Here is a 27,419-nt window from a genome sequence, read left to right as displayed (position 1 = left end):
AACAAATGCTTGTTAATTGGGAAAAAAAAGTTTAAAAGTCAAGTGATTTGTCCAAGTTCATACCTTAGATTCCAATTGTAGCACTGCCTCTAATTAAAAAATTGGTGTTCTTACCCTATATGCTGTTACCTTCCACTGGGTGAAATAGGAAGAAGTGGGCTGTTTTGATGGTAAAGGGGATAAACAGAGTGACTTTTTATTGTTATCTTAGACTCCATGAATCTTAGGGGAAGGACTAATGGTAGAATGGCAAATTGTGGCTCAAAGGAAAACTAGCCACCAAGATCTGGTGTTCAGGTTCGACCTTAATTGCTATCTATCTGGCTCTTACTAGATTCCTATGCATAGAAACAAGAATGTTATTTCTTGGTGTCTTCATCTTTCCTATAAGCTATGTTTACTTCCATTTAATTGATTTCAGACACCTATTAAGTGACAACTATATGGAAGGCACTGTGCTAGGTAGCTAGAGATAAAAAAACAACACAAACCCTTTTCACTGTCCAATGGGGCAGGAGGAAGATATGACACACACACACACACACACACACACACACACACACACACATATGCCCTTTCACCTAGGGACAGCGGAAACTTTTGAATTTGGCCTTTAACGTGAAAGTGAGTTTATTCTGAGCGTAACAGTGAAACTCAAGTTACAGTCCTACTGTGGAGGGTCTTGAATGCTAGTCAGGGAATTAAATTTCTTAGGTAGGTTATGGGAAGCTACAGAAGGTTTATGTTTCTAAACATGGATTAAGCTTCCTGATCCTTCCATTGTTACAGGGAGGTTAGTGATTGGTGCAAAGGTATCTATGGACTCAGGCCTATTTTTTCTGCAGAGCCAAGTTTGTTTCCACTTGGCTAATTCTCCCCCTCTCTGATTCTTCTCCCTAAATGGTTAGCAGGAATTAGGGTGCGGATGACGAGAAACAGCTAGAAGACTATTTCTATTGAAAAAAATTCCAGTGAAAAAGATCCACTATCAACTTCTAGATGCAAAGGTTTCTCCTTTGTACTCTAACCACTGGCTGGCTCTATCAGCTCTTAGGGGTAGCATGGCCAACAGGGAGGTTTGCTGAGACAACATTACTGATAGAATAACTTTTATGTGTCATGTATACATCATACTCAGGAGCTAAAATCTTGACTTCTCTGGTCTTAACTTTCAATAACATGCTATTTAGAAATGCTTCTTGATATTCTTATCAAGTGGGCTAAAGGATTGTTAGCAGAATTTCACCATCACAAAAATGAAATTGGACTCTTCTAGACACTCTGTCTGACTCAGCACTGCAAGACATCCCAGGGGCAATAATTTCTAGGAAACCTTGAATATATTAATGAACATGTGTTGTGTGTCTCTGGCTCAAAGATTATGGATTGTGGTTTCTGGGTGAGGGGGGAAGGAAAGACAGACTGACTTACCATAAATGTTTGGATAAACTATTTTCTTATCTACCCCACTCAACTGATATAGCTCTAGATCAGGTGTTTGACAGTGAAACAATAGCAGATTTTCTTCTGGTAGTTCAACAGCAATCCACTGTTCTCTAGGTACTCCTTTTCTTTTTGGCTTTTTTTTTTTGATGAGCAATAGGGGTTAAGTGACTTGCCCAGGGTCACACAGCTAGTAAGTGTTAAGTGTCTGAGGGGTACTCCTTTTCTTTCTTTTTAGGCACTCCTTTTCTATACCAGTATTCTCTCAGACACTGATGCAAAACTCCAACGAGCGTCATGTTTGGCTCTAAAGTATCTCAAAGTAAGTAAACCCAATTTCTTTACTGACTGGGGATTGACAGGAGGCAGGGGGGAAAAAGTTCCATTTTGGGGAATATCTTCTGTGGCAACCTATAGCATTTTGAGGATTTAAAATGCACTATTATTTCATGAGAACTGGTCTTCTGACTGTTCTTCACAGATGGCATTCTGCCCCCCACCCCCACTCTAATCTCCTGGCCTCCGCATTAGCTGCTCAGTGCCTGCAAAGCCCTGGCCTCCCTCCTCACCTCCGCCTCTTGGAATCCCTAGACTCTTTCAGAGTTCAGCTCAAGCTCCACTCTCTACTCTTTCCTAACTTGGTCCTCTTCAGCTGCTACTGCTTTCCTCCACTCATTCTCATATCTATTTGGTATCTATCTATGTATATGTAATCTCCCTTGGTTATAGGTATCTAGATGGCACAGTGGATAAAGTACTGGACCTTGAATCTGGAAGACTTTTGTTTAATTCCAGCCTTAGACATTTATTAGCTGTGGGGTCCAGGGAAAATAACTTAACTGGTACTTACCCCGCAAGGTTATTGTGAGGATAAAATGAGCTATTTGTAAAGTACTGGGCAAAACTTTAAAGCATCAAATAAATGCCCCGGCTATTATGATTAGTAATAATAGTGATTGTTATAATACTTTAAGTTTCTCTAGGGCAAGGGTTTCAATTTTATTTTTAAATCCCTGATGCCTAGCGTACTGCCTGGCACATAGATGTTTTAACAAATACTTGATTGAACAAAGAATCCCAAAGAGTTATTTAAGAGGGGGATCAAGGTCAATTCAAACCTTAGAGGGCCCTCTAAGGTTCACTTCAAACTCTAGGCTTATCTGTTTTGAAACTTCACTGAGAACTTAGCCTCATGAATTTGGGTTGGGAACCTGAAGAGATAAGAAATTCTATGAGATCCAGTCAGATACTGAAGGAGTCCAAAGATGGATGATTCACAGACATTGCACAACTGTGTTAGTGTAGAGTTAACCAGCAGGGGGAGCAAACACTACAGAGTTTTCAGCACTTGGGAAGGCAAGAATCACACAAAGCTGACCAAGAACACTAACAAGGCGATGCCAAAGTAATTAAGGCATACACTAATAGAAACAATTTCCCTGGAAATGATCTTAGTTAATTGCTTCCCTGTTGTAGTAACAATAGAGATGGTTAATGAGGCTGATGTTCATGTAGTTTACTTAGTATAAAAACATTTTCAGATCTGTCCTCTTTTGATCCTCTTAGTCCTGTGAGGAAGCCAGTATTATGACTCTTATTTTAGAGAGCAGGAAATAATGGCCCAGAGCGGAGGTACTTTACTCGCAAGGTCTTTTGATGCCATATTCAGTATTCTACTTACTACCTGGTACAGGAGTAATAATAATAGCTAAGAGTTGTGTAGAGCTTACTATATGCCTGGTACCATGATAAGTACTTTATAATTGCCTCATTTGATTCTCATCCTGTGTTCAGAAGCTACTATAGCCAAGGGCATACTGGTAAAGCTTCAACTGATTTGAGACAGATACTTCCAAAGGCTCTGATAAAGAATAAATACTGTGAGCTTCTAACCGTCATAAGAGGACAATGTTATAGAAATTTTCAATGAATAATTGTCCTCAAAAACCCTCACTGGGATGAATTCCTGGACTGACCTGGACTTGCACCTCAAGTTACAGATGCCTATGTATTTTTTAAACTGATCTTATTTTTTAAAAAGTTTCTTTTGTTCACCTAGGGAATGGAAAGTATTGATCAGATTGCAAGTTTATGTCAGTCTGATTTGGAAGACGTGAGGACAGCAGCACGGGAGACAACACTATCATTTGGTAAAACTAAGCTACTGAGCAGATGTTTTAGGAAGCCTAAAGCTTTTCCATCCTGGTTAAGGGTACTAAGAGCTCTTGGGGGAAAAGTAGAAAGCCACAAACAGGTGTAACCTGCATCTATTTGCCTGTTTCAAGTGCTGAATCTCACCCACGAGTTTCTTGCAATTTGACTGCTTAAAAATTTTTCAACTAGGTAATGGGAATAATTGTGGCAGTTGCAATGATGACTCATTAACTATTATTAATATTTTTAACTAAGGCAACTGTTTTGAAGAACAGCCATGAGGATAAGAAATGTTTTATTCTTCCTTTAAAAATGAACTTATTACCCTTCATTAAAGTCATATGAGAATAAGGATGAAAACTCAAAAGCTACTTAATCCTAGTCCTGTGTGTGTGGTGCTGAGACTTTAGGACCCTTAACTTGTTTAAAAATGTCAGGCAAGGGCTGCAGATACATCTCTTCCCCAAGCTCCAACCTAGGCTGCTTCTATAAATGAATCCAGAGTTTTGTCCCCACTATGAAGTTTTGGGGTTTTTTTTTGGGGGGAGTGTAGAAAAAAAACAAGATTGGGGATGGGAGTACTGATGTTTCTATCAATGATACATTATCTTATTTATATATATATATATATATACAGGTGAAAAAGGACGTTTGGCTTTTGAGAAGATGGATAAAATTTGCTCTGAAGTCAGAGAAACCTTATGTCAGGAGGCGGATATTGAAATTACAATATTTTAAATAGCCCCACAGGCTAAGCCCAGATTCTGAATCTGTTCTTCCACTGTCCTGTCATGTGAAGATTGAATATTGGCACTGGTGGGTTGTTGCAGCACAAACTCATTAGAGGAAGAGTCTGGGAATGTACACTTGTGCTTCTTGCAGGAATATGGCCTGTGACAAACAAAAACTAAAGCCCAAGAGATTACGTTTTGACCAGAAATAGAGAAAAATCAGTGGACAGATATGGTCCACACCCTTTGGTAAAGATCCTGAATGACCTTTCCCAGAATCTCTCTTGGCTTGAGACTGCAAAGGGTGCCTCTGACCCAGCTACAGCAAAGCCAAAGCCCCAAACTCCAAGACCAGAAGGGGAGTACAGTAAAAAGCCAAGATAATGGGGAATCAATCATTAGGTGCTGAGCTAAAAGTCTTGCACGTCTGATTTACTAATGAAGGAGGAAGACCATAGTCCAGGGAGGAGGGTAGTCAACCTGACCCCTTGACAAGGAAAGGGGTGGGGGAGATAGGGTGTCTATGTCTTGGTACAATTGATCTAGTAGAAATCTCTGTCTTGAAAGAGCAATCTAAGATTGAAAAACAGAAAATCATATCCAAATATGTTTGACTGCTTTCTTTTATGCTGAAGTGCTAGAGTAGAATCTTGACTACGATAGGAATATAGATTATTTATAAAGCATATTTTTGCCATATTCAGTTATACCATTAAGGATACAAGGCTAAAAGGAGGGAAAAACTATCATTGAGGGAAACCTTTGAACATATAATTCCAGCAGGGGTCAGCCAGGCTGTTAGTTGAATTGGTTTGGAACCCACAAAGTTGGTTGTTTTTAAAGAGGTAGCATAGGCTTCTTGAAGAAAGACAAAAATAGATAACTTTTCCTACTGAAAAAATCCCCCCCAAACCCAAACATATATGATGATTCAGATATGATGCCTATGCCTAATGTGTATCAATAAATGTCTCCAAGGAACAGTAGCCCTTGGAAAGCTCCATAACAGAAGCTTTAGGAAACCTCAGTTACTCTCACTTGTATATACTTTGTGATTTTATTTTCATTGGATATTTATTTTTGTGACTTCACATATTCAATTCTGTAAAGTTTTAATTAAAACAATAAAAATCTCAAAGTGGTTATGCAATTAATTTTGTCCTGAAAAGCAAGGCAGAGAAACACTAACTCTCCAGGGGGGAAGAAAATCTTATTAGCTTAGCAAGCCCTCTGTTCCATCAACTGAATACATATTTACTATAATTTCAAAATAACCAAGCTATAAAAGCACATTAAAGAAGACTGTTTCGTGGATCCATTTCCATATTACACAGGGCCAAATGTCAAAGACAGAAGGAAGGTTGAGCCTTAGCTCAGAGTCTTCATTTTACGGATAAGGGAAACTGATGTTCAGAAGGGAAAGGATTTGCCCTTTCTTCCTTTTAAGGCACCAAGAGCTTGAGCTTTACTTGTTGCTTCAACTACACCATTAGTACACAGCAAATACTGAGGAGAGAAAGTACATATGCATTATTATTTATTGCTATAACATAGGGAAAGAGCCCTGGATTTTAGAGTCATAAGGTCGATGTTGAGTCAGGCTCCAATACTACTTGCTTTTGAAACTTTGGGCAAGTCACTTAACTGTTTTGGGCATTAAGTCTCCTTGAAAGAGGAGAGGACCAGACTGTGCCTAGCACTTAGTACAAGGCCTGGCACATAGTTGGTACTTAATATGTTAAATGAATGAATGAACCAAAGTATTTCAAAGGTCCTTTCTACCCTCTGACTCATCTATAAGATAAAGCCAAAAACATTCCTATCAAGGCGTCCTTTAAAAAGTTCAGAGAACAACTGAACTCACCTTAGCATTGGAGATAGCTTGTAAAGAGACTTAAGGCAACCACAGCTGTCCTTAAACAGAAGAATGTGCTTCACTTCAACAGAGAAGATCAACAAGGTGCGGTCCCTTCAACAAAGAAATGGGAAGCAGGCCAAATGCATATTCTTTAAAAAAACGTTTTATTGTTGCAACTAAAATGAGAACCCATCATTTATTTGCATGGGAAGTTGTAAAACTGTACAATTTCACTTAAACCTGTGAGGTCATTGTAGAATCTTGCACACACTCACCACTCCACCGCCCCCCCCAACACACACGCATGCACACAGAGGCAGAGAGATACATTAAAATGTATTATACCAAAACATTTTGCTTTTTTGTTTATTTTTATTTTTGTAAAAATGGTATTATTCTATGGCCATTGGTAAAAAAAGAAAGACCTGATGAGTAAATATTTGCTTAAGGCATATAGCATTAGCAGCTCACTAACTTTCTAACATACGTTTAACAAGATGGATAGCCATCCATTTTCCAAGAATAGGCGGTTAACCAATACACCCATTTTGAAATTCTACTTGCTGTATATACACACCCAAACTACTACATACATATACAGGACTTGAGAAAAAGATGCTTACAGTTTGGCATTATAAGCCTTAGACACACCTCACTAATACTCCGTAGGGCTATTTTACTCTCTTCTCATTACAGTAGAATCCTCAATGGCATCCAACTGGTCAAAGGCAAAATGTGAAATTGCTGGTAAAGACCAGCAGAATAGCTGCAGCCACCTCCCCCTACCCTCTCCATTTCCCTTCATTTAGAAAAATTAAAGTCATAACATGGAGACCTTATGATTTCCTTCAAAGGAGTAGCTATGAGTATAACTGAATCACTGTGGAGGGCTGACAGGGTTTTGTTGTTGTGTGTGGTGGGTATGTGTGTTTGGAAGGTGGGGTGAGGGATTCCCACCAAGACTAGAATTAATACTTCCAAACAGGAAAGATACTGCAGTTAACTGTATATAGGCCACTATATTAAAAGATCCAGTTTGCCAGAGCGCTCCACAGTAAACAATTAACTGCTATGTTCTTTACTTAGCCTTCATTCCAAATAATGGTTTGCTCCAGGATATGTTTTTGAATTTGGAGCAGTAAATGATACCGTCAAAGGTCAGCGGGGAGACTGACTGCCTGAGATGACTAGTGGGTGAGGTGTGATTAGGGCTTATCATACACTTGGAATGTCTGTAGTATAGTTGCTACTCAGTTGATGTAAGGTATGATAACCTGGGTTACTGAATAAAACTGAATAGAAAGTCATGCCTAATAATTAGGCAAGTATCTGTTATTGGATAAATATCTATCAATCTATTGCTGAATGAAGACATTTTCAGCAACAGCCTTGTGAACCACAGCCACTTAACAATCAGATCATGCAAATATAAATTTGACTGTATGTGTGGGCACATCAGTAAGCAGAAATATAAGTTCTTTCACCTTCAAGCACGTGGTATTTAATCAGGACACAAGACGACCTTACATGCATTCTAATACAAATGGGGAAAATGTTGCTTGAGAACAATACTCTAGGGAAAGTAACTGGGACAAAGTAATCACATACTGTCTCTTAAATACACAAATGTTCATTATATATTATGATACCATTGTTCTATAAACATATCCCAATATCTCTTCTAATGAAAACCACAATATTACTCAATAATGACTGCTTACAATCTTCTTCTTTTCAAGTACTGGATGGATTCCACAGCCTATCAGGTATGTCTTAAATTCTCAGCACTACCTGAAGATTTATTATTGTACTTCCAATAAGCCCTTGATGCAAGGCTGACGTTAAAAAAAATTTTTTTAAACACATTATCAGTTTAAGAAAATGCTAGAGCTATGGATACCATTGGGGGAAAAATAAATATGGAGTGAAAAGATTCATTACACAATATACTCCATAAAAGGTTGGCTGAAAATGGTGTTGAAGTGCTTCCATGACTAGGATGCATTAAAAAGCACCAGTTAGTGGCACCATTGCAGATCAAGATCTAGTGTCTTGGACCGGCTACTGCAACTATAAGTACTCTATTGTGCCCCTTCTGCTTATCTGCACCACCGCATTCTTTCACTCTCCTTGAGAAACTGGACTCTGTACGTGTGGGGGAAAAGGCAGAGGGGTGGCTAGGGCCAGGGCTGAACACCACCACCAACTACAACAAAAGAGACACAGCCTGAGTGAGAGCAAGCTTCTGCCTCCTGGCTTTCTTAGCCCTTAACTGCTGCTATGCCGCTGCTGTTCCTACAAGCAGGGACTGCCATTTGGGCAGAACAGAGTTTTCTGACATGCTGCAGAACAGGAAGTGGAATGAAACCAATCATTATCAAACGAACTAAGCCCAGAACCCAGGTGTCTGTGGAGATGCAAGACTTACACACTAACCCACCTACACCACCTGACAATGTTCACAGCAAAGAGCTGAGCCAAAATAAAGCCATTACGGACATCTGTTTTCTAAAGCAAAGAAAAACAACCCCAAAGCCAAAGGAAAACTGCTTGCGTTTTGCTCAGTCCCTGATCTGACTCCTTTCCAGGTGGCTGCTGTGGAACAGGGCTCTGTATTCATTCAACTATTTTCTAATGGTTTGTGGTGTTGCATGTGAATCCTAGAGCATTTTTCTGCCCCTCATTTTAACAGCAGCCAACTTTACAAAGTGTATTTATAAGAAAACTGCAATTTATAGTCCAAATCATGTGAAGACTAGTCTTTCTAAATACTAACAGAGGCCTTTAAAATGCTGGTGGACATATGAGTTGAACTCCCTGAACCCCTGCAAGGGAAAAAGGTAAACAAATGTGCAGGGGACGGCATAACACAAGCATGTGCATGTGCAGGTTGAGTTTAACAGTACCAATTGAGAAATTAACTATTTCTAATTGTGGGCGGGGGAAGGGGGAAGCAAGGAATACCCTGAGCAAATGCAGAACCTGGGTTTGTGTTTTTTCTTCTTCATTTTTAGTAAAGACCATGTAAAAAGGGAACGAATGCTGCGGTTCAACAGATAACCAGCACAGGCACTGCCCGCCACTCAGTCTAAACACTAGATGAAGTGTAGCTGAGGATAATATGGTTCCTCCCATCCTCCCCCTCCTTACCAAATGACATTCTCAAAAAGATGAGGGTTCTTCTGGGAAATCAAATAGAAATTGCAGATTCGGTTACAACACTTGGAGAGTACAAGCAAGTTTTACTTCTGCCGAGTCTTTTTTCAGAAATAGAACAAAAACAAAGAACTGGCTTTCAAAAAGGTTAAAAACAACAATGTGTTGTAATTCTATTATTCTTTTAAAAAACAAAATGAACAAAGAAACAAAAACAGGAGAGACTTATTTGGCATTTTCTCTGCTTAGTCCTGAATATTTTAAGGCCCTGAGATTCAACTATTTTATTCTTGGGACCACAGGGCTTATTTAAACCCTAGTGCATCAATTAATTATCTCTTTTAGCCCTACCAAAGTTCCAGACTTTAAACCTTAGATTTGTTTCTTCTGAGACATGACTCAGTTATTTCATAGAAGTGAATTAGAAACCAGTCCAACTGATGTTTTTTTCTGTGCACTCCCATCCTGCCATCAGGTCCATCAATGAAAACATACCCTGTAACAGAGGTAAGCTCCAGCTGTGAGGACAGTGAACATACAGATATTGACTAGAAAGGGCTTCCAAGTAGTTGCCATATTGTCTTCATCCTCTTCTGGGGATGGCTCTTCTTTGGTGGAAGTGGCATTCTGATGTTCACTAACAGTTCTCCTTCTAACTCCAGTGTCTTGACTAGTGGAGAGAAATTTAGAAGCAGGCATTGATTACAACTTTGGTATCAATAGGTAAATATTTAGACTAGCAATGATCCTTTGTACCTTGACCAAATTCTTTTACCTAGATCCAGAGGCATAATTAATAGTTACATTATGGTGATACTGACACCTAGTAACTATGGTTATCAAATGTATTCCCCTTAGGTCCAAAGGGGACAAGAATATATTTCAGGAGACTCTTAAGTTTCAGAAACTGAAGGGGAACAAGAGACAATTTCACCCAAATCCATCATTTTACAGAAAATGAAAGAGAGGTCTTCTGGGCCACATAACTAGTCCAAAACCCCCTAAATTCAATGTTTTTTCCTATTATCTTCCTATTGTGCCAGTCTGGTATCCTATCTGCCATGAATTTTAGGAATCTCTCAGTCAGTTCTAATATAGATTTGTGGAAGCCTGTAACATCAGAGTTAGATTAATAAAGCTTGACTATGTAATCATGTATGAATACCTCAAGTATATGCAACTCACACCCAGCATTCTTATAAAGTGTTAAACTTTTCAAGGTTTCTAAAGTGTCAAACTAAGGTCAACCTTTTGGTGAACAGAACCTAACAGGAAACCTGTAACCAACAGTACCATTTCATTTATTTACAAGAAAAACATGAAGGTGGTGTTTTAGAATTGCACTCAGATGTTCCAACATGTTTAAAGCTGTAAGAGGACTTAGAGACCAACTAGTCCAAACCTGTTGTTTTATAGGCAAAGGAATTGGAGACCCAGAGAGGGAAAGATCACACACAATTAGTAACTGGCAAAACTGAGATATGATCCCTAGGCTTCTGACTTCAAGCCCACTAAAAATCACCATTATCAGCTGGAAAGAATGTCTACAGAAGTGACGCTAGGAATTCAGCTTCAAAAAAGCATCAAGCTATACCTAATATGAATTATATTTTATGAGCAGGGGCGTAGTGGTTTCTGAATGACTCTGTCTGATCAGACATTCTTCCTGCACACCTTGCCAGACTGAAGACAAACTCTCCCCAACCTTCATCTCTGTGGTTCTTAAAATAAACATCTCCTTCCCAGAGTTCCCTCACACTCAATTACCTTTCTGTGGTCAGTGGTACAGTTAAGGAAGTTATGCTTTCTTCTATAATAGGGCCATCTTGTTCTTTGGCTTCCATCTCATTCATTTTCCACTGGTGGTTTGGGAAGAATTCTTTGCATCTTCCATTGTGTGGTTCCAATATCCGTTTTGGTGGTCTGGGTGGTGGGGGAGTATACTCTGGAGGTGGCTCCAAATCCTCATTGGACAGCTCTTTCCATTGCTCCTTAACCAATAATTAAAAGTCATATTAACATTAGATTTTTCCATTTTGGCTTACTTGTAATGAAAAATAAACCCTTGTTTCAATGTTACATAAACAATACTGCTCAGGTAAATCAAAAATATAATTTATCTTTTGAAATGGAAGCTTCTTCTTCTGGCCAACAGTTTCCATATGACCTATTTAAATGACAGTTTCTCACCTAGTGAAACTCAGTGTATTGAAGATTCTTTTGCACAAAAAGGTGGATCTATTTGCGATGATTCCCCATGAGCTCCCCTAGGAGCAGCTTTTGTCCTTTCAATTGACTACCTCAAATACACCTTTTAAGGGCATGTTCAGAGTCTTTTCAAGCTTTACAGCAATAAACCTTGTCAAAGTAAATACTTTTTCATTGTATTACTGGCAGACAACAAATGGAGAAAAAGATTAATAATCTCTCAAAATTCTACCAAAGGTCAGAGGGTGTTTTACCTGAACAGAAGAGTCTCCCATAATATATTTGGCTCCTTCAATAACAGCCAGATAAGAGAAACGCAGTTGGTCTGCTGTCTGGATCAGCCCCATTCTGTATTTCCGCATTTCCAGAAGCACCTGCTTAATGTCTACAGAAGAAGGATCTTTCCTCTTGTCCATCTGAAAGCCAAAATGGGAGCAATGATCTGCCCAATACAAACTCTCAAACGACTTATTGTATGCAGTGTTAATCTAACCATGGTTTATGAATTGACTGTCCCAGGGTCAAAATAGAAAGATCACAGAAAATGAGGTACAGAAACAATGGGAAAATGAGTAAATCTTGAATAACTGAGGACAGTTATTTTTAAAGATTACAAACATGAGAACACAGGGACTAATACTAATCTCCTTATCCTTTTGGTTAAGAAGTGAAGGCTAGGGAAGAGGATGTCCTTAAAAACAAAATAAAAAACAACTCCTCAAAAAACAAACCTCTTAAGATAATTATTTCTCAGAAGAAAAATTATAAATTCAATTTAACATTAATTAAGTGCCTACCAGTGTGTAAGGCACTGTGCTACATATGCTATGCCGGTCTGAGAAATGTGCTTTTAACTCTGCAGAAGATAAAGCCTAAAGTAAAACATACAAAAAAAAAACCCATAAGGCAACAGACAAAAAAAGGAAAAGTGCTTGGAGAAGAGTATCCAATAATCAAGTATTTAAGACTCTCACAAACAGTTGAGCAAAAAACCTCTTACCAGCAACAGACATGTGTCAGCCAGACAAAATGTTCCTGATCTCCCAATCCCAGCGCTGCAGTGTACAACAATAGGTCCATATTCAGGGCTCAAGGACCCTGACTCTCGAACTTTAAACAGAAAGTTTAGGAAGGAGGCAGGAGATTCAGGGACTCCAAAATCAGGCCATGTGGTATAGTGAAAGTGTAGGATTTCTCTAGTTTCTTGTGTCTGGAAAACAAATGTTAAATTCTTACCACTATTCAGTCATGAGCATTTACTAAGGAACTATTATTGTTGGGTGCTAGAGAATACAAATATAAAAATGAAAACAATCTTGTCCTGTAGGAGCTGATGTTCTAGGAGAAGTGCTTTGTAAGCTTCAAACATTTTATAGATGATAGCTATTATTATTATACTTAGGGCAGGGAATACAACTTGTACAAAGAGAAATACAATGCAAAATAGATAATAATGAAGGCATAGAGGTCCATACAAAGTGTTCTTTGAATATTTGATGAAGGAGGGGGTATTTTCATCTGGGAGAATCAGGGAAGGCCATGTGGAGTATGTGACACCTGAGCTATGCCTCGTAGGAAAATAAAGATTCTGAAAGGCACAGCTGAGGAGGGATGCAGTCCACGCACCAGGGATGGCCTTTTTTAACACATGGAACTGTGAAATGGCAGGTAGAAATCCAGTTCAGTTTGGAGGCAAGGTAGGTTGCTTAGAGGTTAAGTGATGTGAACTGTGCCTAATAACTTTGGAAAGGCAGAGATACTCAGAACAGAAAGTACCTTTCCAATAGAACAGTGGTAAATACAGCTTTAATTCTCAGAAGAAATATTAACTCTTGGATAGTTCTTAATTATCATGACCTGGAATATCAGAGTAAACTAAAAAAAATGTCACTTTAAGATGTACATATTTCTTTAACTCACACTAACGTTTGGAGCACTAGACTCAAAATTCTGTTGGAGGACCTAGGCCGTAGTCCCAACTGTTAATGATATGCTGAGTGACCTTGGAAAAGTCACTTCCACTTCTATGAACAGAGCAAAATCAGCAGAACCAAGAAAACATACACAATAATAATGTGAAGAAAAACAAGACTTTAAGACATCAAAACTCAGGTATACATTACAATATGTTTCCTAACATTATTCCTTTTTCTTTACCTTTCCAAATCTTAACCATTCTTTGAGGCCCAAATCAAGCTCCTCCTTCTCCATGAAATCTTCCCAAACTATTCTAGCCCAAAGTAATATGACACTGAGCTCATAACACTTATTGAAGATCATGGAGTCATAGCTTTAGACTGGGAGTAACCTTAGACCTTTTCCAGTTCCAGCCCCTCATTTTATGGTGGGGGAAGCTGAGATGTTAAGTGATTTGCCCAAGGTTACTCACTGGGTAATGGAACTGGGATTCATCCTCAGGTCTTTAAATTTAAAGATCTTTCCAATATATCACGCTGTCTTGTAGCATGATTTTGCACTTCTGTCTACCACTATCAACCACTGTAACATTATTTAATTTTTCTTGTATTTAGGACTCATCTTCCCAACTAACCTGTAAGCTATATGAGGGTAGAGACTATCTCTGAACTCCTCTTTGTTTCCCCTATACCACCTTCAACAATATTTTGCACATACAGGAGCTTTAGAATTTGTCCACTGAAAGGCAACTGAAATTGACCATTTTAGCTTTGATCCTCATTATCTTCATTTTTCCTTCATTTCTTCTCCCTACCTCAAATTTTTATTTTTACCATAAAAATTTATTTAGTTTAATGCAAATGAATAGGTTGTGACTTAAAGATCACATGTCTGGACATCAAGTATTATCAGTCTTGGGTTACCAGGCTCCAAAAACCATGCTATTTCTTAGTATGGAGATAAGTGAAACATGTATTGCCCATAAATAGCTTATAGTTTATTTGGGAAAGAACTAATATAAGAAAGTTTTGAACTCATGGGCCTCCTAAAAGGATCTCAAGGACCCCTACAGCACACTTCCAGAACTGTGTTCTATACTATCTCAATTGGTGAATTCATTAGCACCCAGGGATTCAACTATCATCTCTATGCAAATGAGATGATATTGGGTGAGGGTGGGAGAAGGGGGGGGTCACCCTGCCCCTATGTGCATGCACTTAGCCCTAATCTCTCTTCTGGGCTGCAGTCTTGCATCGCCAAGTGCCTTCTGCACATCTCAAATTGGATATCTTTGTAGGCACCTCAACTTCAACACATTCAAGCAAGACTCATTCTCTTTCCTCCCCAAACCCTTTCCTCTTCTCAAATTCCCCACTGTTGCTGAGGACACCACTTATCTTCCTGGTCTTGAGGCTTGCAACCTCAGTTTCATCTTTTATTCTTTAATCCCATTCAATCCAATCTCTTGGCAAATCCTGTCATTTCTAACTTTACAAAATCTATCACATAGGTCTCCTCTTCACTCACACAGCTACCACCCCAGTTCACGCTCTTACCAACTTTAACCTAAATTACTGCCATTCTCTTTAACTGGTCTCAGTGCCTCAAATAACTTCTCCCTATCGAAATCTATCCTCCACTTAGGTGCCAAAGTGATCTTCTAAACTAACAGGCCTAACCACGTCACCCCACTACTTAATGAACTCCAGTAGCTCTCTATACATCTACAATCAAATATAAGATGCCCATTTGGCATTTAAAGGCCTTTATGACCTGGCCCCTTCCTACCTTTCCAGTCTTCTTATACTACATACCCTGCCCATCCCTTGCCATGTATTCTGTGAACCAGTGACATTAGCCTCCTTACAATTCCCTGCACAAGACACTCCATCTCAACCAAATGCCTTTTCACTGATTGTCCCCTCCATACTTGGAATGCTCTCCCTCCTCAACTCTGGCTCTTGGCTTCCCTGTATGACAGCTCAAGTCCCACTCCCTGGAGGCCCAGCCTGGTCCCCTACTGCTAATGCCTTCCCTCTGAGATTACCTTCCATTTACACTGTATATATCATGCATGTTATTTCTTAGTACACATAGTTATTTTCAGGTTGTCTTCCTTATTAAAATGTGAGATCCTTGGGGGTAGGACCATGCTTTTGTCTTTCTTTGTATTTTCAGTGCTTAAACAGCACTTGCCATATAGCATTTAATAAATGCACAGTGACTAATTCTCTCAGCTGCTGGTACCTTCTCCTCAAAGTCACCCTGTATTTGCTTTGTATATATTTTATACATACCAATATTTGAACATCTTAGCTCGCTGATAAGAGTATAAGCTTCCTGAGGGCACAGACTGTTGCACTTTTACCATTTTTTCCCCAGCACCTAGCACAATGCTACGCTTAGCAGGGGCTTAATAAATGCTTGTTGAGTACTTAAGGATATTCCATACTCACTGTAAGGTTTTCCAATTCTAACTGGCGTACTGTATAATATGATTTTATATCTTCAGAAATCAATGTTAATTTCAAATTTGTATCTTCGAAGATCATTTCCTTTTCTTCTTTTTGTGGCCAATATTGTGCACATTTTAACTGGGAAGAAGAGAAAACAGCATTACATTACTGCAATTAAGTTTTTTTGGTCAGGTTTTTTTTTTTTAAAATAAGAAGGGCACAGTATGAATTCTCTTAGCGCTCTTCTAGCTAAACCTAAAGAACAATGATTTTCAGTATCTGGATTTCATTATCTTTTGTTCATGATTAATGCACTTGACACACATGATGTTTCATACACTTAATACGTATGATTTATTTACACTTAGGCTTGTTGAATGAATGAATCTAGAGATCTCCTCTTAGACTACAGTCATATAAAAAGCCACCTAGATAATCTAGTTCTATTTGCTTCTAGGCTACACTATTATCATATGATTAGTCACAACAAAGATAAAATTTTACTGTGTGACCTTTTCCCCATCGCCAATACTGGAACAGATAAACAGGCTCAGTCTTACACAGTTTACTTTATGTATATGTGAAGGAACAATAAAGGCTTCCAATTCTATTGTTAGAATATTTCTAATCCTTAGAGAAATAGCTCAATAGTCCAGGAACATTAAGATAAAAAAGAAGTAAAGGTATATGAAAGTACTTTTGAAAAAGTTAAAAACATTATGAAATGCAAATATAACTAGGAATTTAAGTGGTTTGTATCAATTCAGAAAATGTTTTCATGTACTGGTCAAAACCTATTTCATATGTATGAGAATTGCATAACCCAAAACCTCCACACCCCGGCGAAGATATAAATTGCAACCTTTCTATATCTTTTATTTTTTGGGGGGGGTTAGGCAATGGAGTTAAGTGACTTGCCCAGGGTCACGCAGCTAGTGTCAAGTGTCTGAGGCCTGATTTGAACTCAGGTCCTCCTGACTTCAAGGCTGGAGCTCTATTCACTGCGCCACCTAGCTGCTCCCTTTCTATATCTTAATAGGCTCCATAGGCTGCTGTGTCTGAATAAATGAATCACCTGCTGGCCCCACCTTCTGGTGATGAGGCTCTCCAGACAGGGTAGTCCTTGGATGACACAGTCCATCACTATCCTGTACTTAAAGCCTTTCCCACTTGGTGCTGGGTCCTGTCAAAGCTGGTACTATACTATTAGAGCCTTTAAGAAGCCAGTGTTATCGTCATACCACAATAAAGCTGTGGTGTATGACTTTATCAGAGATCTCTGGTCAACAGTTTTAGAAAATATGAGTTGCACTGATAAAAGCTAGATTGCCAGATTTTCCTCTACCTCCTTTTAATCACTTTGATTTTTATATTTTATTTTAAAAGCTCCAAATGGTTGTGTTCACTCTAGAACTCAGCAAAATTATTACATTTGGTCTTGTTTTGTTTTTGTTTCCGGACCAGTAAAATCTCAAGAACTACATGAGCTTTTCTGCAGATTTTGTTCTTGAAGTAAATATGAAAAGAAGTACACTGTTTTGCAAGATTACTGCGGTAAAATGGACCAACGGTAAGTCAAAAGAATAGGGGAAAGAATGAAACAGCCAATGATTTTCAGGACCCATTAAAACACATGAGTACTTACTCTGTTCTGTTACTGAGCATGACATACTTAAATGACTAACCAATTGATAAGCAAAAAAAATCAAGTCAAGAAGACCCACATAAACTAGGGCAGGGGTGGGGAACCTGTGCCCTCGAAGCCACATGTGGCTCTCTAGGTCCTCAAGTGCAGCCTTTTGCCTGAATCCAAACTTCACAGAACATAGAACAAACCCTTTTATTAAATACCTTAATAAATAATTATTAAATTATAAAATCCCTTAGTAATTATTATTAAATTAATCCCTTAATAATTATTAAATCCCTTAATAAAAGGACTTGTTCTGTGAAGTTTGAACAAGAGAAACATTTTAAGTTTGGTTGGAATGTAAAACTCATGAAGGGGAGTAGTAAAAATAAGTCTGGGAAAGGATATAGGGGGCTAATGAATTTACATTTTATCCTATGGGCAATGAGAAAATCATGAAATGTTTTTGAGCATGGGAATGTTGAATAATAGATTACTATGGCAGCTGAGGGGACCAGAGTGGTGGCCATGTGACTAAGCGAATAGAAGTGAGACACATAGTAGAGGTAAATTTGATAAGAGATGGCAGCTGATAGGATAATGGGAAATAAAAGTGAGCGAAGGGTCGAGGATGACTCTGAAGTTAAAAACCACAGCTGGGAAGAATGGTGATCCTTCAACAAAAACAAGGAGCTGGTTTAGGGGGTAAGATAACGAGTTCTATATGCTTTCAAGACATTCAAGACAAGATATATAGCTGGGAATTAGCAATGTGTGACTAAAGCTCAGGAGTGAGATGAGGGATATAAACAAACAAACAAATAAATGAGTCAGTTGTGTATCAATGATACTTTGAATCCAAGGAAGCTGAAGGTATTGTTAAGTGGAAAGAGAAGGAAAGAAGGTTCAGTACAGAGCCTTAGATGATGCTGAGGAGGGGATATCTAAAAAGACAGAATAGTTGATAACATCCAAAAAAAAAAAAAGCAGAGAGGTCTGGGAGGATGAGGCCCGAAAGAAGGTTGGTTTGGATTTTAAAAGTTAAGAACTAACTAGTAACTTTGGCAAGATCAGTTTCAGTAACGTGGTGAAGCCAAAAGCCAGACTGGAAAGGGCTGAGAAGTGATTATTAGGTGATAAGGAAGCAAAGGTAGCAAAATCAAATAATTCATTCTAGGAATTTGACAGTGAAAAGGAAGTGAGATTTAAGATAACAGACTGAGGGAATGGCAGTCCAGTCAAGATTAAAGACCTCTCAGCATGTTTTGAGGGGTGGAAGAAGAGTTAATATATGAGGGCAGATTGAAGATCAGAGAGGGAATGATCACTGGAGTCAAGCTCATGGAAGAGATGGAAAAGGATGGGATCAAGGGACAAACAGAGGGGTTGGCCTAGGCAAAAAGGGTCAACTTTTCTTCAGAGATTGGGTAAAGGAGGAGAAGCTAAGGGAAGAGTTCTGATAAAAGCACAGTAGAAGAAGGATGAAATAGTAGATGGTCTCTATGTCCTCAGTAAAGTAGGAGGTAAGGACATCTGTTGAGAATAATAAAGGGGAAGGGAGGTATTGGGAGCTTGAGGAAACAAGGGAAGGTTTGAAATAGTCCCAGAAGGGAATAGTGCTGAGAATCAACAAAGGAGAATAAAAGTTTTGTGATGCAGCACTGAAGGCCCAGTTGATACCAGAGAATATAAACTTGTAGCATATCTAGACAGCATGATGGTGTCGCTACCTTAAGCAGGACTGGGCTTGGCATTGTGAGAAGTGAAAGCAGATGGCAGAGGTGATTGAGGGCATGTTTGAAGGGGAGTAAACTATAAAGACAGGACAGGTTAGAAGGGGCCAGGTTTTGAAGAGCTTTAAATGACAGAGAACTTTATACAGGGTGTCTTTAAGTTATGGCTTAAAACTCCACTAAGAGTTTTGGGACACCTTGTATTTAATCATATAACAGGGAGCTGCTGGAGTTTATTTAGCAGAGGAATGATATGTAGAGAACCTTTAACATCAGGCTAATGAATCTTCATCTTATCTTACAGGAAATGGGGAATCATTTTGCACTTTAAGAAAATCACTTTGGCAGCTGGATGGAGGATGGGTTGAATTAGGGAGACCAGTTGAGAAGGCTATTGCAACAGTCCAGGTGAGAGGTGATGAGGACCTGTACTAGACTAGTTAGTAGCTGTGTGAGTGAAGAGAAGGGGACCTATTCGAGATGTTGTGAAGGTAGAAATGATGAAATCTGAGAGTGGATATATGGGGTGAATGTGAGTGAAGAACCAAGGATGATACCAAGGGTGGGTGTCTGGGAGACAGTAATGAGGAGACTGGAAGAGGGGAGGGTTGGAAGGAACTACAGTGGCCATCAAGTGCAACCCATACATAAAGGAATCCCCTTTATAACATAAAGATTATATACATGGATGAAATGAACCCCAGAGAAGAGATGCTGTTGAGTAATGGTGCCAGTGGAAGGCTCTAGAAGTGGTAGTGGGAAGTAAAGAGTATCCCAATTTTTCCATTTGGCCAAATGTATCAGGAGACGCAAGATAAGAAGCAATCAGCACTGAAGAGGGGTGTCAGGGTTGCACTATCTCCTGGAGAATAGGTTCCCTGAGCATACTATGAAACATGTGAAAAGAAGAAACCAAGTATGAAGGGATTTTTGCTAATGATTGAGATGAGATTGTAGGACAAAGGAATAATGATATGACAAGCTAGATAGAGACAAGACTATGGAAAAAAGTAGCAGAGAAAAGTAACTTCACCCAGGGAGGTGGGTACTCTAAATCATGGCTAATAGGGTAATCAAAGAAACAAATCTGATATTGACAGGTACCAATTGGTTGGGGTCTCTACTTTTGATAATAATGGAAGGTGGTGGTATAGTGTTCCATCTACAATAACGAAAGGAGTGGTGGTGGCAGGGAGTTTAACCTGAAGGTCTGGGTTCCTAAAGAATGGTCTGAATTTACATATGGCCCCATTTCAGTAGTTATATCCTAAGACATTAGAAGAGGCATACCCAGAAGATATTCCATGAAGGGAACATGCACTAGGTTTTCTCAGGTCTGCCATCTGAAGCCCTGTTTAGAGGGTGATGCTAGGTCTTTTCCTGAGGTCCCAATATTTCTATCTCCAGGTCAATTATATGAGGTCCAATCCCAGGTTAGAACTAGGCCTTTGCTTGAGAGAAAGCATTTGGTAGCAAATAGAATGCTAGAAAGAACCTCTGCATAAAAACATGATATTCTACACAAAATGTTCAAGCGGAAAGATACAGGTCCTCTCAGGAGGACAAGTAATATCTCTAGTTCCTTTCCCCATCATGATATATTTTAGTACAACTTAATGTCAATCAATAAATAAACTTTTATGAAGTGCCTACTATGTACCAGACACTGTGCTAAGCTATGGGGATACAAAAAGAGGTAAAGAACAGTCCCTCCTCTCAAAGAGCTTACAATCTAATGGGGGGGAACAATATGTAAATATATACATAGCAAGCTACATGTAAGATAAATAGGAAATAATTTATAGAGGGAAGGTACTAGAACTGGGAGGAATTGGGGAAGGTTTTTGGGATTTTAGCTGAGATTTAAAGGAAGCCAGGGAGGTCAGTAGTTGGAGTGGACAGAGCAAGAGAAACCATCTGTAGTGGAGAGATGGAGTATCTTGTTTGTGGAACAGCCAGGAGGCCAGTGTTGCAGGATCAAAGAGCATATGTAGGAGTGTAAAGTATAAGAAGACTGGAAGGATAGGAGGAGGCTGAGTTATGAAAGGCTTCGAATGCCCAAGCAAGCATTTTGTATTTACGTGAAGGTAAAAGGAAGTCAGTGGAGTTTACTATGTAGCAGGGTGACACATGAGGACCTGTACTTCAGGGAAAATCACTTTAGTGGCTGAATGGAAGATGGACTGAAGTGGGGAGAGACCTGAGACAGGCAGACTCACCAGCAGGCTATTCCAACAGTCCAGGCATGAAATGATGATGGGCTATACCAGGGTGGCGGCAGTGTCAGAAAGACAGAGTATTTGAGAAATACCACAAAGGTGAAACCAACAGGTCTTGGCAAAAAATTGGAGCGAGCGTTTTATAGTAATAGGAAAGGTAGGAAGGACACAGGAGGTTTGGGTCGATGAGTGGGGAAGATAATGGGTTCTGTTTTAGAAATATTGAGTTTAAGATATGTGTTGGACATCCAATTCCACATGTCTGAAAATGAATTGATAATTAATTTATGAAACAGGGTAGACATGCCTGGTTCTTTGGGTGCTGTCGGGAAAGACTGATGGCAGCAGGGAATGAGGCTGCAATCACACTTTAATAAGGCACAGAGGGTGTAGGATAAAATGGCACACAGAGTACAGAGACAAATGGTGAAGGAGGGGAAGGTGGTACAGAGGCAAAGAGCATGGGAATGAGGGTGAAGGAAGGCATGTAAAGATAGGGAAGAAGATGGGGAGTGGGAGAGGCAGAGATAATCATTCATGTAACCATGGATTATAATTGGAAGCAACTGGCAGCATGGACCTGATGGAGATGGAAGAGTGCTCAGGGCAGCCAGGAGTTTGAAGTCTCAATTTTTTTTAAATGGAGAACACACTAAATCTTATCTGTGCCACCTTAGGATTACTTCATTAATATATCAAAATCATTTCAAAGTTGTCAGTAAAACTTTAAAGTTAACATGTCCACATCATCTCAAAATGATCAGAACTATAGGTGATTTGTTGGTCTTTACTGCTGATGGCTGGAATTTGAGATTTATGTATCATAGGACCAAAAGGTCCTGACAACAAAGCCTTGATGGCTTCCACTGATTTAACAAATGTTACCAGGATGTAATTTTTGGTTTAATATATGATATAATTTATAAATTTTACTCCTTTGATCTTTAGGACAGTTTGTATGAGACTTCGAGGTGCCCCCTTTGCAATCTTCCACCCTGCCATTGCCACTTTAAACTGGTTACTTATAAACTCATTACACTGACTACAAGGGAAGATTGCCAGGGGGACCAGAACAAGATACAACTTTAACACAGAAAGGCAGTTGGAGCTGTGAGACTTGAGGGTGGCAGAGAAACTGGGGCAGTATACATAGATACAATCATCAGCATAGAGATGGTAATCCATGGATGCTGATAAGAGAAGGCCCAGGACAGAACCCTATGATTAGAAGGTGTAATCTGGAGGAGAATCCGGCAAAGGAGATAGAGACAGAGAAGTAGCAGTCATAATAGGTAGGAGAAAAACCAGGAGAAACTGGTGTCCTGAGAATCTAGAGAGAAGAGTGTACAAGGAGGAGAGAGTGAGCTAGTGTCAAAGGCCACAGAGAGGTCAAGGAGAATGAAAAGGACTATCAAACTCAGATGACACCTGCTGAACTACTCATGATAATCTTTATATAACAGTTCCCCAGCAATCTTAAAAGTCTAATAGGATAATAAGCAGGTTAGCAAAACACAAAACACATCTTGCTATTTTCCAAGGGAAAACTCCCCCAGGAAACAAATAATGAATTAAATAGAAACTATATACTGATAAGCTTTGAGCAGAGATTAGGTGGATAAAATATAAATGAAGCTGCACCCGAGGCAGCATAGTATAGTGGAAAGAACATGGATATCCATTTGACTATGGATAAGTAACTTCCCTGGGCTTCAGTTTCCTTATCTGTAAAACAAGGATTACAACAGCTGAACTACCAACTTCTCAGAGTTGTGAAAGCATTTTTAAACTCAAAGTATCTCATATTTTATTATCATCATTGCTTATTATTTTTAGCTCAGGGAGGCAGCTGTGGTGTGGAATAAAAAGGCCACTGGATTTAGAATCAGAAGATCTGAGTCTGAATTTTGTCTCCGTTTTGTTACCAGCTAAGGTCATTATCATTGATTAAAAGGCTATCTAAGCAAATTAAACACTGCAACTTCTCACATATAATTTTCTATCTATCCATTTGAATGTAGGATTGATTCAAATACTGAACTGAAATAGCTATGAAGAGGAACCAACATGACACATGACTTTTAAATACTGAACTGAGTTTATATAAGGTTGTTTTTTTTTTGGTTAGGCAATGGGGTTAAGTGACTTGCCCAGTGTCACACAGCTAGTAAATGTTATGTGTCTGAGGCTGCATTGGAACTCAGGTCCTCCTGAATCCAGGGCTGGTGCTCTATCCACTGAGCCACCTAGCTGCCCCAGAACTGAGTTTATATAACTTCACATGAAAAACAATATGACAGGCTGACAGGCATAAACATTGAGGACTATTGCCATATTATCAAAGTAAATTTACATCACAGAGGCAGCAACCAAGAAGTAAATGACGTGTGTACCAGTGTGTGTGCGTGTGTAATGGGACTAAAAAAGCAAAGTGAGAACAGTTTCAGCTACATTACCGTCCTTAGGAAGATTTTCTTAGGAAAACACAATGAAAGATACTGAAATAAACTACATTTTAATAAATCTTATTTTTGTAATATATTTTTATTGATATTATTGTCACTTTCAAAACAACTTCCCTTCTACCTTTTCACTAAAATGGTTCAGCAAAATCAACTAATGGAATGATTTTGACTGACTACACCTTACTTTCCCTTTTCCTAGTTTACTGTTTAGCAAAAACAATGTGTTTAAAAAAATTTTTTTTAATAATGTAGAACCAACATTGTCCATTTTCCTTTCCTTGAGTTCTGTTGGCTTCATTTACATTGTTGTAGTCATATATTTTCTCTTGGTTCTGCTTTCTTTGTTTCTCATCAGTTCATATATCTTCCCATACTTTCATGAATTTTTCATAAATATGGCATTATATCATAATTTGTTCAGTCATTCCCCAATTGCTAGACAGTTTGTTTCCAGCTTTTTACTATATAACAGCAAATATTCTACTTGCATCTTCAGCAAGAGATGGGTAATCCAACATATCTAAGAATCTTAAATTATTTTAGTTAAAATCCAAGACAACTGGCAAACTGAAATATAATTTCCTTACTAAATGTTTCTGAAAATCATAATATTTTAATTAGTCTTGATCTGAGCTTGCTATTACTGACTGTTCCAAAGTAATAGCTAGAAATACATCTTAAGAACTTAATATTTTTCTGCCTTGATCAAAAAGCAGAATAAGGGCTTTTATCTCAAAGTAGTTATACTGCATTTGAAATTTCTGATTTTCCCCTCTCCTGTTTTGGGGCTTGGCAAATAAATAAAATTTAAGATACACAGTAAAATTTCCTGACAGAAGGAATTTTTTCAAGGACCAACTGTTCAAGCAAAAAACAAAACCAAAAAATGTTATTCAACAAATAAATACTTTACTTTAAAAGGTGAGCAGAAGCAAAGATTAAAAACACATTTCCATTATTTTTTTTTTGAGAGGCAATTGGGGTTAAGTGACTTGCCCAGAGTCACACAGCTAGTAAAGTGTTATGTGTCTGAGGCCGGACTTGAACTTAGGTCCTTCTGACTCCAGGGCCAGTGCTCTGCACTGTACAACTAGATGCCCCCAAACCACACATTATCAAAAGAAGAGGCATACTTCTTATGAATACTCAGTACTCTGCTGTTATCTCTTGTCAATATTAAAATTTCTACTATTTATATTTCTTTTGGGGTACCTTTTTCCATTGCTCTAGTCATTCAGGACCCCTTTCTTCTAAAGGTCATGTTTAAGTTACTCCTCCCATTGTTATCACCATAGCAGAATGCTGCTGGCTGAATTGTTAAGTCCACAGGGCCAATATCTCAAAGAAAAATTGGAGTCTCACAGAAATTATTGTATTTGAAAATGCATCTAGGCATGGTTTCCTTAGCCCTAGGGCCATGGTGATTCCATTAGTCTTCGTCGCTCTCTATCTTAAGCTCATCTTGGGTTTTTGCCTCTCAAGTCAGAGAACTGTAGACAGTAGAGAACCTGAACACTGATTCAGCTACTATTTAACTTTAACTCTATCCAGTCAGGATGTAGACTAAGACCATTTCACTGAAATGCATGGAAAGAACAAACTGCAGATCAAAATACTGAAAACAAATTAAATATCCAATAATGGGGGGATGGCTGAATAAATTAAGGTATCTTACCATAATAAGATATTAAGGCATCATGAAAATGATAATTATGATGCATGGAAATAAAGACTTACATATGAGGTAATGAAAGTGAGAGACAGAGAACCAGAATGGCAAATATAGGTTGCAACCTTATTTTTAAATAACAAAATAAAAAAGTAACTAAGATTCACATGCTACAAACACATACCTTATTTGATTCTACTATGCTAAAATGTATAGCATAATATGCTTATGGTTTTATGAATGAGTTTGTTCCTTATTTTATAAAGGAGTAGAGATGGGTGAAATATCATTTACATACTGTTATGACTAGGCTATCTACTGTACCATTCTGTACTGTACTATATCGTTCATCTCCAAAAATTCTAACTTGGAACTCCAAATAGTTTTACAGAATTATTAGCCAACAAGTATTTAACTATTTACTACGCACCAAGCATTTGGTAAGTGCTGTGATACAAAGAAAGGCAAAAGTAGTTCCTGGTCTCAAGGAGCTCATAATCTACAGGGAAAGATAATATGTAAATCACTAGGTACATTCAAGATACAGAGTAGAAGGAAGGTAATCTCAGAAGGGAAGGCTTCAGCTGTTGCAGGGACCTGAAAAGGTTCCAGCAGAAGGTGGGATGTGAGCTTGGTTTTGAAGGAAGGAAGAGAAACTAAGAAGTGGAGACGAGGTGAGACAGCATGCTAGACACCATGCAAAAGTCAGGGAGATAAGAGATGGAATGTCATATCTGAGGAACAGTAAGAAGGTCAGTGCCTCTGGATCACAAAACATGCAGAATTAAGGATAAGTGGGAATAAATTAAAGAAGACTGGAAAGGCATGAAGATCAGGTTATGATGAGTTCTAAATGCTAAACAGATGATTTAATATTTGAATCTGATGTTAATAGGGAGCCAGTGAAGTTTCTTAAGTAGTATAGTTATGTGGTCAGACCTGCTCTTCAGGAAGATCATTGCAGGGAAACCATTAGAAGAATATCGCAATCTGGCCAGTGAAAAGGTGACGAGGTCCTTAACTGGGATGGTAGTTATGTGAGTGGAGAGATGTCACAGGGAAAGAAATGATGAGATTTGCCAATAGACTGGGACATGTGGGATAAGCAAGAATAAGGAGTCAAAGGTGACAATGAGATTTCAAATCTGGGTGACTAGAATAGATGGCATGCCCTTGAGAGTGACAGGCAAGTTCAAAAGAGGGAAAGATTTCAGGGGAAAGATAGTGAGTTCTGTTTTGGACATGCTAAGTTTGAGCTGTGTATGGCACATTTAATTTGAGACATCAAAAAAGTGATGAGATTGAACTCAGGAAAGAGACTGGGTCTTGGGATACTGATCTGGGAATCATCTGCATAGGGATCATGGAATCCATGTAAGTTGAGATCATCAAGTGAGACAGCATAGAGGAAAAGGAGGGCCCGGGATAAAACTGTGGGGGATACTCCATTTAGTGGACATGATCTAGATAAGTATCCAAAGAGAAACTGAAAAGAAGCAGTCAGAAAAGAAAAGAGCATGGTCAAAAAAGCACAGAGAGAAGAAAGTATGCAGGAGAAAAAGATGATTGACAGTGTCAAAGGCTGCAGAGACGTCAAGAAGGATGAGGACTGAGAAAAGGCCAATAGATTTGTCAGATAAGACATCAGTGGCAATTTTGGAGAGAAGTTTCAGTTGAATGATGAGGTCAGAGGCAATACTGCAAAAGGTTTAGAACTGAGTGAGAGGAAAGGAAGTGGAGGCAGCTAGTACAGATTACTTTCTCAAGTAGTTTAGCCAAG

At 38.8% G+C, this 27,419-nt stretch overlaps 2 protein-coding genes across 2 annotated transcripts in view; one reads left to right on the top strand and one right to left on the bottom strand.

Annotated features, from left to right (window-relative positions):
- The window catches only part of RIPOR3 (RIPOR family member 3), a 121,262-nt gene extending 115,796 nt beyond the window's left edge, over window positions 1–5,466 (top strand). Inside the window, 3 exon segments of the mRNA XM_020984206.2 lie at window positions 1,682–1,765; window positions 3,503–3,593; window positions 4,235–5,466. Of these exon segments, the coding sequence (XP_020839865.1) occupies window positions 1,682–1,765; window positions 3,503–3,593; window positions 4,235–4,335 (276 nt within the window). The 3' untranslated portion in view covers window positions 4,336–5,466.
- An 865-nt stretch (window positions 5,467–6,331) lies between these two features.
- Window positions 6,332–27,419, bottom strand: part of PTPN1 (protein tyrosine phosphatase non-receptor type 1) — a 73,733-nt gene continuing 52,645 nt past the window's right edge. Inside the window, exons 5-9 of the mRNA XM_020984207.2 lie at window positions 15,924–16,061; window positions 12,551–12,760; window positions 11,805–11,966; window positions 11,110–11,333; window positions 6,332–10,012 (exon numbers count right to left, since the gene is read on the bottom strand). Coding sequence (XP_020839866.2) covers window positions 9,823–10,012; window positions 11,110–11,333; window positions 11,805–11,966; window positions 12,551–12,760; window positions 15,924–16,061 — 924 coding nt within the window. The 3' untranslated portion in view covers window positions 6,332–9,822. The remainder of the gene's footprint in view (window positions 10,013–11,109; window positions 11,334–11,804; window positions 11,967–12,550; window positions 12,761–15,923; window positions 16,062–27,419) is intronic.

The sequence above is a fragment of the Phascolarctos cinereus genome, unplaced genomic scaffold, assembly GCF_003287225.1.
Source record: "Phascolarctos cinereus isolate Bilbo 61053 unplaced genomic scaffold, phaCin_HiC Scaffold_2;HRSCAF=192, whole genome shotgun sequence".
Lineage (NCBI taxonomy): Eukaryota > Metazoa > Chordata > Mammalia > Diprotodontia > Phascolarctidae > Phascolarctos > Phascolarctos cinereus.
This window is presented reverse-complemented; position numbering and strand designations above follow the sequence as displayed.